Source organism: Prionailurus viverrinus, chromosome F1 (assembly GCF_022837055.1).
Source record: "Prionailurus viverrinus isolate Anna chromosome F1, UM_Priviv_1.0, whole genome shotgun sequence".
Taxonomy (NCBI): Eukaryota; Metazoa; Chordata; class Mammalia; order Carnivora; family Felidae; genus Prionailurus; species Prionailurus viverrinus.
The window spans coordinates 23,010,498-23,027,046 of record NC_062577.1 but is presented as its reverse complement, the minus strand read 5'-3'; the positions used below and the strand labels follow the sequence as shown (position 1 = coordinate 23,027,046).

Genomic DNA, 16,549 nt, shown 5'->3' with positions numbered 1-16,549 from the left:
GTTCTCACAGCCTTGTTTATAGTAAAGGTGAATGACATTATCCCACTTTGCACAGTAATGAGACAACTCAATGAGGACTCCGTCAGCCAAGCGGTTTACATGGCAGCTGGGCGGCTACGGATCTGTGGTGCACGCCGCGCGTGACTCAGCTAGGGCTCCCGCGGCTGGAGCGCAAGCCGCTGGCCACCTTTCCCCGCACGCGGCACACGGAAGGCGGCCGAAGGGTCCAAAGGGAGTAACGATCCACAAGGGAGCAGTTTCTCGAGCGGGCCTGGCCCCCAACCCTGGGAAGGCCAGTGGCCCCGTCCCGCAGCCTCCCATCTTGGTCCACGGCATCCCTGGGCGGTCCCGAGAGGCCACAGGGACAGGAAGACATTTCTGCTCTTGGCTTCTTCCTCCACGATCTCAGGCCAAGTGGCACAGGTTCTCAAAGGCAGGGGTGACTTTTGCCACCTCTCCGGCTTCTGACCTGGAGAGACGCATATTTAATGAGGGCTGACGCTTGGCGCACTGAAGGACAGTGTCAGGTGGAAAATCAGATTCCTCTGCTTTGCGTGGAAGTAGGCACGGACACGGTCAGGATGGTTCTGGGCGCTCGTGTCGATGGGGACCATCTCTGCCTCTGCCTGTGCCACTTTCACCTCTCCCTTCTGCTTCATGGAGAGGCAGCCGGCACCTCAGCCATTCGTCTTTCCCACCCTGTTCCTTCCTCTTCAGTCTCTTCCCACGCCCCCTCCCCCAGCTCTCAACACAATGGATTCGTGTCTTTCCCTCACAGTCCAGGGCCCTGGGGCACGTGCACACCCCGGCCCCCGCTCCCGGAGGCTGGGCCTGCCGCCCGGGGCAGAACACCGTTTCACAGCTTTGGTTTATTCAGAGCAGCAAGTTCTGGGGCGGGCGGGGAGGGGGAGCACCAGAGAATAAAATCAACTAGGAACTTTCATCTGCCCACCCAGCCTGAGACCAAAGAGGCGATCGTGAGGGCTAACAGCAGGCACTGAAGCCCCACTGTGGCCTTGGAAAAGAAAGCTCCAAAGAGCATATTCCTGGGGTGGGTGACCCTCCGATGAGAAACCTGGAAGTTGTCGTGCTTCCGCTATTATTACCCCGACACACCCTTTCCCCTGCTACCTGAGTTTCAACTACCACGTCATCCCATGGCCTTGGATACAGAGGCACAACCGAATGCAGACGGCCAAACACAGAGTGCATGAGAGCAAACAGACGAGGGAGCAGCCCAGGAGGCAAGCTTGGAGGAAGCACTGCGAATGAGGCTCAGGATGAGTGGGAAAACCTCTCTTAATCAAATACCCTCCAGAGCTCCCCACCATCGGCAACACCCGCTGCCAAACACTGCATGCAGCTGGAACGTTTTGATCTCAAAGGAGTGAATCAGACTGAGACAGCACAGAGACAGCCTCCCCGAATCAAGCTCAGGGCTGGTGGGTTCCGGGTGTTGTGACTGATTGCATCTTGGCTTGCTCCAGCCCTCTTGGCCACACGTTTGCATAAGCTCAGCCCTGCACATCCTCACTCCTCAGGCCAGTGCTTCCTCACCTCACCTGCACGTAGAATCACCTGGGGAGCTCTGAAAACTGCTGATGTCTTGGGTCGTGGCCCCAAGCTGTTCTGGGGTGGGACCTGGACATTTAGATTTCAAAACTCTACAGGTGATTCCAATGAGCAGCCAATGGTGGGAGCCACTGTCTTAGAACATCTTTTTTCAAAGCATGGTCTATGGGGACTTACTAAAAATGCAGTTTTCTGGGTCTGAAAACCCAGGTCTTTTGGATCAGCATCTCTGGGTGTGCAACCTGGGAATGAGCACTTGTAACAGGCTTTCTGGGTGAGCCTGGGCATGCTCAGAGGATCCTTCCTCACCCCAAAGGTGCCCTGGGGCTATGAATGGTTGTTACTGATTATGGTCTATTTGGTTTGCCAAAGGCAATGGGAAATCTTACACCTAGCCTAAAAACAGGTTGACGCGCAAGTGGGGCCAAAAGGCCACTTGGGGGTGGAGAGCAGTCCTAAAGATCACAGCTCTGCCTGGCCTCCTGCCCTGGCTTGCCCTGGGTCTTCAGAGGTCCCAGGCCCAGAGCAAGCCTCAAGCCCAGAAGGCAGTCCACAGCACAAGCCTGGCACGAGGACAAAAGGAAGACCTTAAATGGAAGAAGTGGCACCTGCAGAGGCCCACCTAGCGAGGCAGATGAGGGCTTGTGGAAGAGGAGACGGGCAAGAGGGCAGGACCGGGAGACATGGACGGTCATGGATGAGGTATGCTTTGATATTGCTCTAGATGTTGTAAACATTTCTCTTTGTTTCGTCACAGACCAAAATCTGGGTTGGCATGACCTAAGTGCCTGAACATAGGCATCAGAGCAGAGAGCTCTGTGCCTTTTGTGGGAAGCAGGACAGAAAGGGTGTGAGGACAGCTCTACCCCATGGGAAGATGGTCTCTGTGGTGTCCTGGACTCATGCTCACAATGGTCTCACACACACACACACGCACGCAGACACTCCACGGGAGTACCATAAATATAGCCATCACATTCCTCTACACACAGACACATGCCCACATACGCTCACATAGCGGCAAAATTCAGGATACCCAAGCTTGGTCCTTCACGCCTCCCCATCGTGGGAGGAAGTCACTGGGGGCCATGACACCACCATCTGCAGCCTTCATTCCACCAATGGTTGGCAAGAACTCTAGGCCTCAAGTGAGGCCACTGCACAACAGTCTTGTTCAGACTTCTCCTGGGGATAGTGGAAGTGGTAAAAAGGCCCCTCTGAAACATTTCATTTTTCCATAACTGTGCGGTTCCAATTTACATGCACCTCATATTCGACAGTAGAGTTGGCAGCAGATGTACATTTCATATGTAAACAATGTTTAAAATACCCTGTTCAAGAATTTGATCATTAAATTAATTCTGGCAGCTTTAGCTAAGAATGGTTTTTTACCAGTGGGAGCAGGGGAACACTACCTGATCTAACTAACAACACCTATTTGAGGCATCGGAGTTCTTGAACATGAGATTTCACAGAGTGCTTCGGTGTGAGGGCTAAGAGGTATGTGTTCTCTCCTTGATGGTTCAGACAGACTCACCAGCCCTCACTTACAGATACAACGTGTCATGGCGGAGCAATGGACCCTAACACCAGTGGGACTCAAGAGCCTTCTTGAACTTGTCTAGCTGCAGCCAAGGAAGGAAGAAATTCACAAAGTTACTGGACAGGAATGCAAACACTAGAATCCTGTGTACCTAAAGAGGCCCATCACCCCACAAAAGGAGAATGCTTCAGCCCAGTTCTCAATCGCCTGCACTCCAGAGCTTACGCCTAATCGCAGCTATTTCATTTAGTCAAGCTGAAAGTTGTGGAGATCTGCAATGACTCCAAATCCACCGGCTGTGAATTATCCCAATAGTAACTCCACCATATTCTCTACGATTTGGTCCACCTGGAGACCAGCCTCTTCCAGACTCCTCTTCCACTTTCCGGTCTCTCTGCTGAGGATTCATATCCCTGGCACTGCAAATTTGTGCCGAAGTCCACTTTTCTCTCAGGAAGCTAGGGTGCTTTATGCTCACCCTCCAAGGAAGAGTATCCTGACACATTTCCAAAAGGAGCCTCAGGGTACCATGAAAGCATTTTAGGAAGATTCTCCACAGCCAGATGTTCACAGTGATCTTAGCCTCACCTCCTGTTCCATGTTCAATCCCAAAAGGTCAGAGATCAAGAAGGAAGTTGCTGAATAGCCAAGATGGCCCTCATGAGAGAGACCTTTCTAAGAAAGCATGCTCCCAGGAAGCAAGCTGAAGAGTTACAGCCTAAGTTCCCATTCTCCCCCATCATAATTACATGACCTGCATGGAAGGGGGGACAGGGAGAGACAAGGAAAGTATTAGGCACCATGAAAGCTGTCCATGCTATGGGAATTCACCTCCCTTTGCCAAGCTGTCTGTCATTCTAAGAGATCAGTGATGTGTGATGCCACAGGGAGGTGACGGCGGAGAATACATTAAGCAACAGAGAGGTTATATGGCGCCCCATTGCACAAAAGTCTACTGGAGCTATGTTCCCTGGTCATTTGACTTCTGGAATACTTCTTGGTAGAATCAAGGATGATCTGCAAGCTGTATCTTTCTTAAAAGCAGATGCCACATCAGAAATCATATAAGAGATCTTCCAAGACCCTTCATGGAATTGTGAGGGTAAAAATGTCTTGTGAATTTCCTAGGCTAAGATGGGCAGTGATGACAGCTTTTCACACTGGTCTAATGGAAATGGAAGAAATAGCCAGCTCCATGGAGTTTGCCGCTTCTCCCAGAGGCCACCTGTCAATGACAGCATTAGAAACCTGGGATTCCCCACAAACCTCTCTCCTACACTAGCACTGGCCACTACATTGTGACAGCAAATCACCTAGGTGAGCCGGAGTCTTCTAGCTATTCCTCACAGGGGTATAGTACAAGTTAGAGCCAGGAATCCTAACTGAGGAGGGTGTGGAAGTGGTGGGAATTGCATTTGCATTATTTACACATTAGCCCAGCATAGGAAATCTGCCTTCTCAGCGGAAATGACCCAAGGCATTGTGAAGGGCAAGTTGCTGACCCAGAAGGAGGGTAACAGCAGCAAGGTGCTACCGCTAACCAAAACACAAACATGGGTTAATGGGATAGAGTCCGAGCTCTGGTGACTGGATCTTACTTTGGAATGGCCCTTCATCCACTCCTCATCCCCCAGGCTCCCAAACTAAACACCATTGCTTTTTGAACACCTATGACATTTCACATTAGAATATGGTCTTGGCAGCAAGGGGAGGGGGGAAGCCAGTGATCTCCAAGAGTCCCCATCTGAGGTCTAACTGAGCCTCCTCTGGCTTTGGGACAGCAAATCTAAGTACATTTTGGACCTCAGGAACCTGGGATAAGAGTCTTTCTCCATGAGGCTGTGTACTTTTCCCTGCGCTTGGTCAAAGCAAGTCAGGGATGGCTCTTGCATGTTCTTCCTCGTGGCTTCTCGGGTCTGGAAGTCTATGTTTACCTGGAGACACAAACAGAGAGCATGGTCACAGGCCCTCAAGGGCCAAGGTGCCTGGCAACTTCTCCTAGCTATGTAATAATTACTAATGACAGTATCTTATATATGTAAGCTTAGTCATGCTTTTCAAACTGTTTTCATGGAGGTTATCCCTTTTAATCCCAGCAAGAATCCTGTGAGGCCTGAAAACCAGACATTTTTTGTCTAAATTTACAGATAAGGACACTGAAGAAAAGAGATACTAAAAGGCTACTCTAAAGCAGTATGGAAAGTTAGTAACAGAGCCAAGGCAAAATCCCAAATCACTTAACTCCTAATCCAGGGGTCTTCATGATGTCAAGCAAAGAGTGACACTGAAGGTAAGTATTAATGTGGATTCCCTAAAGGAAGCTTGCCCTCTTGTTTGTTCTTAACCACTAAAGAAACAAATGCCCCAAGAGGAGAGATTATGGTTAGAATGGACATCTCTGTTCTAAGCAGCATTTTAAAGGGTCTACAGCATCCTGGGCACTGGCCAAAGACCTCCTACCTCCCAAGTCAAAGAATAATTGAAGACTCCTAGGTATATAGCACACCAAAACTTGTAGACAGCAAACATTTTGTTTCTATAAAATCCTCCCAAGTAAAGTTCTGTTTTATAACTCAGCACAGCCATATATAGAGATTCATTTTATTACTATAAATGCTAACTTATTATAAAATAATATAAATGACTGTAATGACCCATTAATAGGCAGTGACAGATGTTGACGAGGTGCTTTATCCCTAATACTCAGAGTAGTCTTGAAAGGTACACTTTCACTTTGGGGCAAATGGGAGTCAGAGAGACTAGATAACTCGGATAAGACCACACAGCTTCTAACTGGTAGAGCTGAGACTGGAATAAGATTCCAAAGGGGATGCTCATCCCATTAACCTGTGCTGCCTTCTACTAGGAAAACTAACATGGATTCAATGGCATCTATCCTTACAGAATCCCTATAGAAACACAGGTCTTGCAGGCACATGTTTGAAAGACAACTAAAGCACTCCTAATAGAGCCCCTCTTTAGAAGCCCTGGGCTGTGCACTTTAGAAGTGATCCTCTTTTCATTAAGAGCCATCAGAGCAGCGAGGCTCAGTTCAGAAGACAGTCCCCAACAAGACTGGCTCAAACCCCCGCCAAGAGAGAGATGTGAGCCAGGAGCCATGGATAGAGGTCTTACAAGACTCTCACCACCGCCAACACACCTCCCTCGGAGCCTGCACATCCACAAACTCCTCAAAGATCCTATGGGCCTTGGAGACCAGTTTTGCAGTTGATCTGGTCTTCTTGAACTCCTCACAGGCCAGCCAGAATTCTAGGTTCTCCTCGCTGAACTCGGTCTTCAAAAAGGCGCGGAAGGCGGCCACCCCATCTGTGGGTGTGGGGAAGGTGAAAAGGAAGAGAGATAGGAAGAGGCATAAGCTCATGGACTGTAGATGAAAGAGAGAAAGGTAGTAATAATGTGAGACTGGCCCTGATTGTCCAACCTCCACTGCTCCTCCACATCCTCTTGGAGACTCTACCTCTTAAACACACCGGTATCCCCGGAGGCAGGCTCTGCTTCCTACTCAAGGATCAGAGTGATATTAGGGAGAAATGTTTAGGAAGCCACAGTAATAATGACTGTGGGAAACCCTGGTCACTGCTCATCAGCCCTCAGTGGTCACTGTCTGTCCCCTAATGCAGAGTCAGCTGTCCCCTGAGTCTAATGAGGCCAAAGTGATATTCGTAATGCATTCTGAACCCTAATCCAAGTCAACCACCCTAAAAAAACAATCTTTTACAAGACAAACTATGGGAGGGTGTGAATGCCTCAGGGCAAATCCTTCACTACTACCAGAAGAACTTCTGAAAGTAAACACCCTACTGAAATTCAGTCGCTGAAGCCATTCTATTGCCTGCAAAAGATTCCCAGCCTCTTTTAAAACCTTTTGAGGCCCCATGTTTTAATGGTTCATCCCATGGATACTTTATTTTAAAAGATCCTGCTTACCAAATTAAGTGTTTTAATTAAGATTAACTATAATTTTCTCCCAATGACTTAATGATGAACACACCTTTTCATTTTTTAAAATCAATGTCATGCGGGGTGCCTGGGTGGCTCAGTCGGTTGAGTGTCCAACTTCAGCTCAGGTCTGATCTCACAGTCCGTGAGTTTGAGCCCTGCATCGGGCTCTGTGCTGACAGCTCAGAGCCTGGAGCCTGCTTCAGATTCTGTGTCTCCCTGTCTCTCTGCCCCTCCCCTGCTCATACTCTGTCTCTGTCTCAAAAATAAATAAAAACATTTAAAAAATAAATAAAATAAAATAAAATCAATGTCATGCATGTTGCCAAAACAGAGCAACGTGCTCTGATTCTAATCAGAATAAGATGAGCAGAATAAGATTACCACATAGATTTGGAAAACAACATTCATTGCTTGCCTATATACTCAGCTAATGTTTTTATATTAAAATATATTTTATGAATTATCTTAACCCTCAACATACTCTTCACTATTCAAATAAGAGCTACAGCTTTCTACCAACTGTCCTCAGGGGATGGACAGACATAGCCTAGAATAAAGTGACTGAATTGGTTAAAAATGACTCTGAGGGCACCTGGGTGGCTCAGTTGGTTAAGCGTCTGACTCTTGATTTCAGCTCAGGTTATGATCTTACCATTGCGAGATCAAGCCCTGAGTCAGACTTTGCACTGGGTGTGGAGCCTGCTTGGGATTCTCACTCTCTCTCCCTCTGCCCCTCTCCCACTCTCTCTCTCTCTCTAATCAAAAGAAAAAAAAAAGACTCTGGCTACAATGTTTTCTTTCTTTTCTAAAATTTGTCAAAAGGACAATACGTTAACAGTTCTTAATTCTAAGGGATGGAATCACCTGAGTATCTGAGGCCCACCAATGTGCACCAGGACAATGTGTTGCCCAGGATCATGGATTGGTGGCACCATGCTGTTGCCATATTTAAATGTTTGTTTTTTCTTTTGTGAAACATTTTCATTTCTCCTAATTAAAGTTATTGGGTATCTTTGTCTTTAAAATGGATGTTATGGGGCACCTGGGTGGCTCCATCAGATGAGCACCTGATTTCAGCTCGGGCCATAACCTCCAGGTTCATGAGTTTGAGCCCTGCATCAGGCTCTGTGCTAACAGCTCAGAGCCTGGAGCCTTCCCAGGCCTCAGATTCTGTATCTCCCTCTCTCTCTGCCCCTCTCCCACTTGTGTTCTCTCTCTCTCTCAAAAATAAATAAACATACATTAAAAAAATAGATGTTATAATTCCCTCATTAGAACAACAGTCATAAAAACCAAGTCTTTACTTGCAAGGGGCAGGAAATTGGGGTAGAAAAGGGTTTTGATGCAATTCCCAAAGCCAAGCTTTAAATCAAAAAGAAATCTAAGTTTGGAGGCCTGAGTTTCACATGTTTATCAAAAGCAGAGTAGCCATGAAATTTACCATCTAAGCCAGGACGTTTTTGAGAGCGAAGAGGGGCATGCCTATTAATTACACAGAGAGAATGGGCATAAACCATGACCACCACAGGCAAAAACCAGGACATACGGTCACCTTAAGACAAGACATATGGTCCTCTAAGACAAGGAGTATGGAGAAAGCAGAATATGATGTAAGGTTGTTTTCCATCAGGGAGGATGTAAATAAAATTGCTCCTGTTCCAGGGAAGGAAGAGGGGGGTAACATGGGTTAGACTCCTATGAGAAGTTGGCTCAGAGCCCCACTCACCCTCATTCCTACATTGGGTTTAAAACCTTGAAGAGGGAGTAGAAATCCAAGATAAAATGAGAATCAAAGACAGCATGAAACACTAACGTGGCAATGATTAGGCAGAGAGATGGCTAGAGAATCACTCATTCAATGATTTCTTTTATAAACTACTAATGCACAAAACACTTACATCAGAAAACAGGTCATAAAATCCCTGCCCATAAAAACCCTTGTGGATGCTCTTTTTTCCATACCTTGTCTCCTCCAAGTTCTTACGAAGGTAATCCAGAAGTTTCCACAGGCTCTGAGGAACTCAGACCTGAGAGCTAGCCTGCCTGCCTGCCAGGAGATTGCCATTGCTTGCAGAAGAGGCACCTGTAGCAGGGGCTAGAGGCAGAGGCGGGGTAGAATACCATTTGGAGCTGTGGAAGCCTCCAAGGAGATTCAGTGCCCATGAGAGCCAAGGCAGAGCTGGCTCAGCAAGGTGGTCTCTAAGCAGTGGATGGACACTATCAGTGGATGCAAGGAGGACATAAAGACCACAGGCCAAAGGCCTTCTCCGGCTTTTCCACTGTGGGCAGGGCGTGGGAAGGAAAGGGCAGGGAGAGAATGCTAAAACACTGCATTGATCTAAAACAGTAAATTCAGGGGCGCCTGGGTGGCTCAGTCGGTTAACCACCTGACCTTCAACTCAGGTCATGATCTCACGGCTCATGAGTTCGAGCCCCGCATTGGGCTCCGTGCTGACAGCTCAGAGCCTAGAGCCTGCTTTGGATTTTGTGTCTCCCTCTCTCTCTGCCTTACTCCCCCCCACCACCCCCCCCCTCTCAAAAATAAATAAACATTAAAAAAAAACATTAAAAGAGTAAATTCAAAGTGACTTGGAAGAGTTACTTGGACAAGCCTGTTGTTTTTAAATCAGAAGAGACTAAATAAATACCTTGAATGGCAAAGCTGAAAGTTTGCTGTTAATGTTAGATTTCGTGTTATTTTCCATTGAACAAAAACAAGCGCTTGCGAGCAACCTGAATCAAGTTACAGATAAAGAAAGAACATTACCTTTCTGCCTTCACCGATGGCATTGGTGAAGAGAACCCTGCTCGGGAAACCATCCATGCTAGACAAGATGCAGACATTATCTCCTTTCATCAAAGTCTCAACTGTGTTGGGCCTTTGTGCAGATTAAAAAAGAGAGAGCACCTGCAAAGTGCCCTCAGGAATATTGCTGAACTTTTCTCAATTGTATAGAGCAAGAAGCTTGGAGGAGGGGCTTGACAGAGTTCACACAGGTAATACTATGTAGCATTAAAAATATAAGGTATACTAATTCCCAATCCAACACAGCAATAATGCCACCTCCACCCATCCATTCACTCATTCGCACACACCCATTATGGGACCCAGGCATTCTGCCAGGGGCTAAAAAATAGGCACAACGAAGCCCTCAGAACTTACAGTGAGAGGCTATTTGAGCCAAGAAAACATAATTTGGTAATTACAGTATACATGAAGAGTGGTATGACAGGGAAAGCAGACGTTGCTGGGAAAGTACCCAGAAGGGGTGCCTGAGCCAGACCTAAGGAGGAAAGGCAAGATGTGCAGGAGGGAGAAGCTTCTAAGCTGAGATGTGAAGTTGAAGAGCCAGAAGCTAAGTGAAAGAAGGGAAGAGAAGGTGGAGAAGAGTCTGGCAGGAAGGGGGACCCACACAAGTGAAGGCCTAGAATTAAGAGTGTTCGAGTAATTAGAAATAGTTCAAGAAGATTAGGGTTTAATAACGATAATAATAATAACAGCAACAATAATAATAATGTTAACAATTATTGGGGTGCCTGGGTGGCTCAGTCCGTTAAGCGTCCGACTGTTGATTTTGGCCCAGGTCATGATCTCATGGTTCGGGAGTTCAAGCCCGGAGTTGGGTTCTGTACTGACAGCACAGAGTCTGTGGGGATTTTCTCTGTCTCTCTCCTTCTCGCTCGCTCTCTCTCTCTCTCTCTCTCTCTGCCCCTCCCCTGCTCTCCAAATAAAAAAACATTAAAAAAATAATGTAAACAATTATTGAGCCCACTCATAAGATACATCAAGAGGTCTGTGAAAGAGCCTGAGAGATAGAAGGATAACACAGCACTGCAAAAAGCCAGGGAAGCGAACGTTTCAAGGAGGAGGAAGCAGCCACGTGTCCAGCACTACCCAGAGGTCAAGCTAGCTATGGGCTGAGATGTGGCTGTTGGATTCGGTGGTGAGATTCAGCAACCATGGGAGGGAGCAGCTTTAGTGGTGTAACGGGGATCCTGGGCACACTGTGGTGAACGTGGTGGTGAATGAGAGGAGAGGAAGCAGAAAACAGTGAACTCAGATGTCTCTTGCAAGAAGGGGAGTAGAAAGATCAGATAGCTTTACTAGAAGGAAACAGGAGGTCAGGAAAAAATGCGGTTTTCTGTGTTTTTGTTTTTTGTTTTGTTAGTCTTGAGTATGTTTGATGTGGATCTAATCAGAAAAGACTGGTTGAATAGGAGGAGTTGAAATTAAAGGGAAGAGTTTAACTGATAAAATGTTACCCCTAGGAAGGTAGAGAAGTAAGCCTGAGAACAGAATTATGATGGAGAGAAGAGGGCTGCGTGTGGATACCAGGAAGTTTCTAGTTTGGGTGCCAGAAAATGAAGGAAGGAGTTCCTGTCTGACTTTAGCAGGAGAAGGTGGTGGGACCTAGGGATGGTAGGGTTTTATTTTGATGTATTTATTTGGGATTTGGGGCAGGGAGTTTTATCTATTTACTATATGCCATACTTTTTGCTGGAGATTTTGCAAACACTAGCTCAATTTATTTTCACAACAATGCTGATCCATAGATAGTAGCACTCTCATTTTCCAAATGAAGACATAAGGCTTACTTGCAGAAGTCGAAGCAATGTCCCAGTTACACAGCTGGCAAGAAAAGCCAAGTTTCCCTACCAGGTCCCTATGACTCCAAAGCAAGATCTTTCCAGATGTATTGCAGGCAGAAGGAAAAGAGCACGGGAAGATAAAAGATTAAAGAAACAAAAGAATGTATCTGGTGAAGGAAAATTCTGGAGAAGGAGGGGGACCCAGAAGAAGTAGAAGAACTTGTGCTCCTTAAAATCAGAAGTAGAGGGGCGCCTGGGTGGCGCAGTCGGTTAAGCATCCGACTTCAGCCAGGTCATGATCTCGTGGTCCGTGAGTTCGAGCCCCGCGTCAGGCTCTGGGCTGATGGCTCAGAGCCTGGAGCCTGTTTCCAATTCTGTGTCTCCCTCTCTCTCTGCCCCTCCCCCGTTCATGCTCTGTCTCTCTCTGTCCCAAAAATAAATAAATGTTGAAAAAAAAATTTTTTTTTAATAAAATAAAATAAAATCAGAAGTAGAGTAAAAGAAAGTAGGGTGGATGAAGACGGAAAGAATTGGTCAGGGAAGGGACATATCTGAGATACGTAAGTTTGAACAGCCTTGATCTTCGTTAATTTGCGGTGAAGTCCCCGTGAAGGTGGTCTGCCTCCATATGCTAGGTTTGCAGGATACGACATGAGTAAATCAATGAAGTCATCACCTCACAGAACTCAAAAGCTAGTCTAGGGTCACAGATAGTGAGCAATAATTTAAGATAATTAATTGAATAATTATAAGTCCAGTGTGTGTGGTAGGGGTTTGGGAAGGGTTGACAACAGCTACTTTGGAAAAATGAATAGGAACATGATAAGAAACAGGCAAACACTTGTAAAGGCCTAGGTTCTAGTTCCTGGACAAGGTTACGATGCACCAAGAAGGAAGCAAGAACTTTTAGTTTGGAGTTGTGCCTCTCAGTCAAAGAAAGGACCATCAGGTCCAGGTTGGTAAAGGAAGCTTAAACCCAGAGAACATCAGGATTTAGGATCTAAACATTGGGACATAGGAAAAGGGGAGAAGGATAAACAGGAGGTTTAAAAAAAGTTGAAGTTAGAGGAGGAATCTTGAAAACAACCACCGCAGGCACTGATCGAGCACTTTGGGCCAGGCACTGCATTAAATGCTTTAGGTACCTCTGGCCTACTTATAGCATAGGTCCTCATATTATTGCCATTTGTAGAGAAGTAAGTGAAGCTGAGAGAAGTTAAATAACTTGCCTGAGGTCACATGATTAATAAGTGGCATGGATACCAAATTATAAAGCAGGTGTTCTTATGTGAGTCAGGAGTCCAGTCTCCAGCTCTGGATCACGGTGGGGCCCAAACGATGCCTGCACCAGCAATTGGTGGGGGTGGGGTGGGGAATGGAGGGAGTGCTATCTGAGCCCAAGACAAGGGGGCCATGAGTAACTCCATGGATGGTGAGGTTTCCAGGAATGATGGCAATAGATGAGATGGGGAGAAATCGAAAGAGTCCCTGTGGAAGGCAGAGTTGTATCTTGGGTAGAAGAACAACCTAGAGACAAGGATGGGCACTGGATTACATTAGAAGCCATGGAGACGGACTCAGGAGGAATGGGGATTTGAAGTAAATGTATGGCAAACTCATACCCAGCTCATGACTTCCTGTCAGCTTCACTGAGGCAGCCTACAGAACCTTTCTGGTCCCACCTGGGATGGGAGCACCACTGTCCCAGTTGGGAGCATCCCTTCTGATCAGAGTCAGGCCCATAATTAGCTCTATGACCTTGGACAACACATTCGACTTCCCTGGGTCTCAGCATCTTCATCTGTAAAGTGAGGGGTTGGATCTTATTAACTCTCCCTGGGGAAGAGTCTGCTCTGCGATCCCTTTGCAAGTCAGGCCTGCACCAGACACAGCTCTTAGCTGATTGTTTTCTGTCCTCCTCCTCAGCAACATCATCACCACAATGCACTGAGGATTTACCCCGAACCAGTTCTGCATTGTCCAATCTACATATGTCAACTCACTCAATCTTCACACCAACCCTATTATCAAGGCAGAGGTTCTGGAGTCAGAGAGCCCGTCTGGGTCCGAATCTGTGCGACCTCAGAAAGTGTCCTCACATCTTGAAGCCCACATCATCTCATCTGTAAAATGGGAATAATGCTGGGACTTACTGCACTGGATTGTTCTGAGAACTGAATGAGGCAATCCACGTAAAAGTGCCCAACGCTCATTACAAGCAGTCAGTAAATGTTAGCTCGGATGGGAGTTTGTCTCACAAAGAGGGAAAGTGAGACTTGGAGAGTTTGGGTTCAATGTTTGGAGTCACATGGCCAGTAACAGGGGACAGTGGGTTCACACACATCTGTGTGACTTCAGAGCCCCCTCTGCTTGTGTCTCCTCTCGTGATCGCCGGAGAACCTCATGTCATCTCTTCCTTCAAAGGAGGGATGGACAATAACCCCAAATCAAGCTGTCACACTGAAAGTACATCACAGTGGGGCAAATGTGACACCTAGCTTACAGAGCTGGAGATTCTCCCACAGGAGGACACCTGCCATCACCTTATCTATGGTGACAATGGAGGCCTAAACTCTCTTTTTCCCGCAGCACCTCCCTGAGCATCCTTCCCGAGACACAGCAGCGTCACATAGAGCAGACTGGCACATTCCCCAACGGTGGCCTGGGGACACTGTAACAAAGCATGGCTGAGTGACCTTGTAAAGATGCTGAGCGCTTTCAGGCAGCCTCAACCCAAAAATGCGGTCATCTGCATTTCCAGGGCTGGTTTCAGACACAGTGGGAGGGGAACCAAAGCAAAATATGGCTCTTAAAATTTGTCAGGGATTTCAAAAGAAGAGCTTGAGGAGAGATGGGGAGGGTCCAGACCTGAGAAGCAGTAGCGTCTAGAGAACAGATTGTGGTAAAGAAAAAGCTCACAAAGCTCTGCACAGACTGTGCCTGCCCACAGCCCTCCTCCTCTGCTCCCCCACCCCTCTCCACCCCGATCTCTCACCACCCTCCATATTCCCAGGGCTGGCTCTGGAGGCAGGGGTGAGGGTCACTGTGCAAAGAAAAACTTCACCTGGGAACAATGGATGTGAGAAGGGGTGGGGGCCCCTCCCCCTCCCAGAGCAGATGGCGGGAGTGGGCTTTGTGTACAGACCACCTGGCCCACCTTTCCCGCTTCTGGGACCCAGCAAAGGAACGGGATGGGACCAGAGCCAGAGCCATTCCTCCTCGTCAGCTACATCCTTTCTTCCTCCTTCCATCCCCTCCCACCTCATCCCGGCAAACTCTCTGTCTGGTCCTCGCCTGACTCTTCAGCATCTTTTCCCAGCGTCTCTCCCTTTTCTTCTGTCCTCTGTCCCTTGTTGCCCCTCCCCCCCTCTTCCCCCTTCCTTCTTTCCACCAGGACCCTCTCCTTCCCTTCTGCTTCTCCATAAACTGCAGTTGGTTAGAATGAAGGATGCCAGTTTATCTCTGAAAGGCTCATGAGCATTTACGGGCATCTCTCAGCATGACCTGCTTTGCATGAGCTGTGCTCTCCAGCCTGGGGCCCTGTGCATGCCAGACCCTGCTCCCTCCCAGATACCCAGGTCCTGGAGTTTCTGAGTCCCCACAGATCCCAAGTAGAAGGAAAGAGTGACTACTTTCTGATCCCTGGAGCCATTCTGCCTGGGATTGTGCCCTGGCTCTGACACACACTAGCTAGGTGTGACCTTGGGCACTATGCTTAACCTCTCTGTGCCTCAGTTCCCTCATCTGTGAAATGCAGATCCTAACAGTACCTGCTCCATGGAGCTTTGGGGGTGAAGGGAGTTAGGACACGCAGGGCCCGACACTCAGGGAGTGCTCCATGCGAGTTAGTGACCATGAAGCCTGTATTTTGGGGCTTAGGGTGCCATCATACAGAATAAACATGCCTAATGCCCCAAGACAAACCTGGTAACTTAAAGGTGGTGGGTGGTGAATAGTTCAGGAAGAGGAGAGAGAAACAAAAGGGTCTGTCTTTTTTTTTTTTAATTTCATTTTTTTTTATTTCACTTTGGTTTTCTCTGTATGACATTCTAAGAAGTCAAGGCTCTATGAACATTACACATCTTTTTGAAATTAGTCTCTATCTAGTGCAGGAAGGGAGAGGCTCGTGTCCAGAATTCCTGGAACACTCAGCAGAATCTTGGCATCCCCCTGGGCATGCACAGAATCTCCAAGAACATACCCGTGGCCACACGTGCTGCCTGCTGCCGGCATCTTCCTCTTAGTTCTGTGATGCAGGGTGCTTACATAAGAACTGAAACTGGGTCACTATGAATGAGCGGTACAGCTGGTGCAGCGGGGAGGGTGGCTTAGGTAATAGTTCGACGTCCAGGAGCCCTGATTCAGCTGGCATGGGGTGGGCTGGAGCCCAGCTCAGTTCCCAGGCTTCGAAAAACACAAGATCGCAAGAAATATTTTAGGGGTACCTCTCTGTTTACCAAAGTGCTGTCCCAGACACCAGAGTTCTCTTGCATCCCTGATCAATACGAAAAAATAAACTGGTGAATGGGTTTCAATGTCAGAGGATAAGAAAGGCAAATTTATTTATAAAATCCAGGATGCATATACTAATGGTGAAGTCAAAAATCTCTTTGATGCAGAACTGAGTTCACTCCTTTGAAATCTGTGATGAGAACAGCATTAGGATCAAAGTCTTTCTTTTGTGTTATCTATAAAATAAAGGTTTTTAAACAAATAACTGGGGCTTAGCAAGGTTTAGGTAAAGAGATTATTTAGAGGACAAACTATTTCCAGTTACTGACATTTATTGGCAAGCAACTGGCATGCTAATTATACTTCAGCCTTGTGATTAACATAATTTTCTTCAATGATCTTCACTTTGTTAGTGTACGTATAGCAAAA

General features: G+C 47.2%; 1 protein-coding gene across 7 annotated transcripts in view; it reads right to left on the bottom strand.

Annotated features, from left to right (window-relative positions):
* The window catches only part of RGS8 (regulator of G protein signaling 8), a 147,269-nt gene continuing 130,720 nt past the window's right edge, over nucleotides 1–16,549 (bottom strand). For all 7 annotated transcript variants that reach the window (XM_047839745.1, XM_047839744.1, XM_047839746.1 and 4 more), the window contains 2 exons: nucleotides 6,276–6,442; nucleotides 1–5,049 (listed from right to left, as the gene is read on the bottom strand). In XM_047839745.1, the coding sequence (XP_047695701.1) occupies nucleotides 4,867–5,049; nucleotides 6,276–6,442 (350 nt within the window). In that variant the 3' untranslated portion in view covers nucleotides 1–4,866. The remainder of the gene's footprint in view (nucleotides 5,050–6,275; nucleotides 6,443–16,549) is intronic.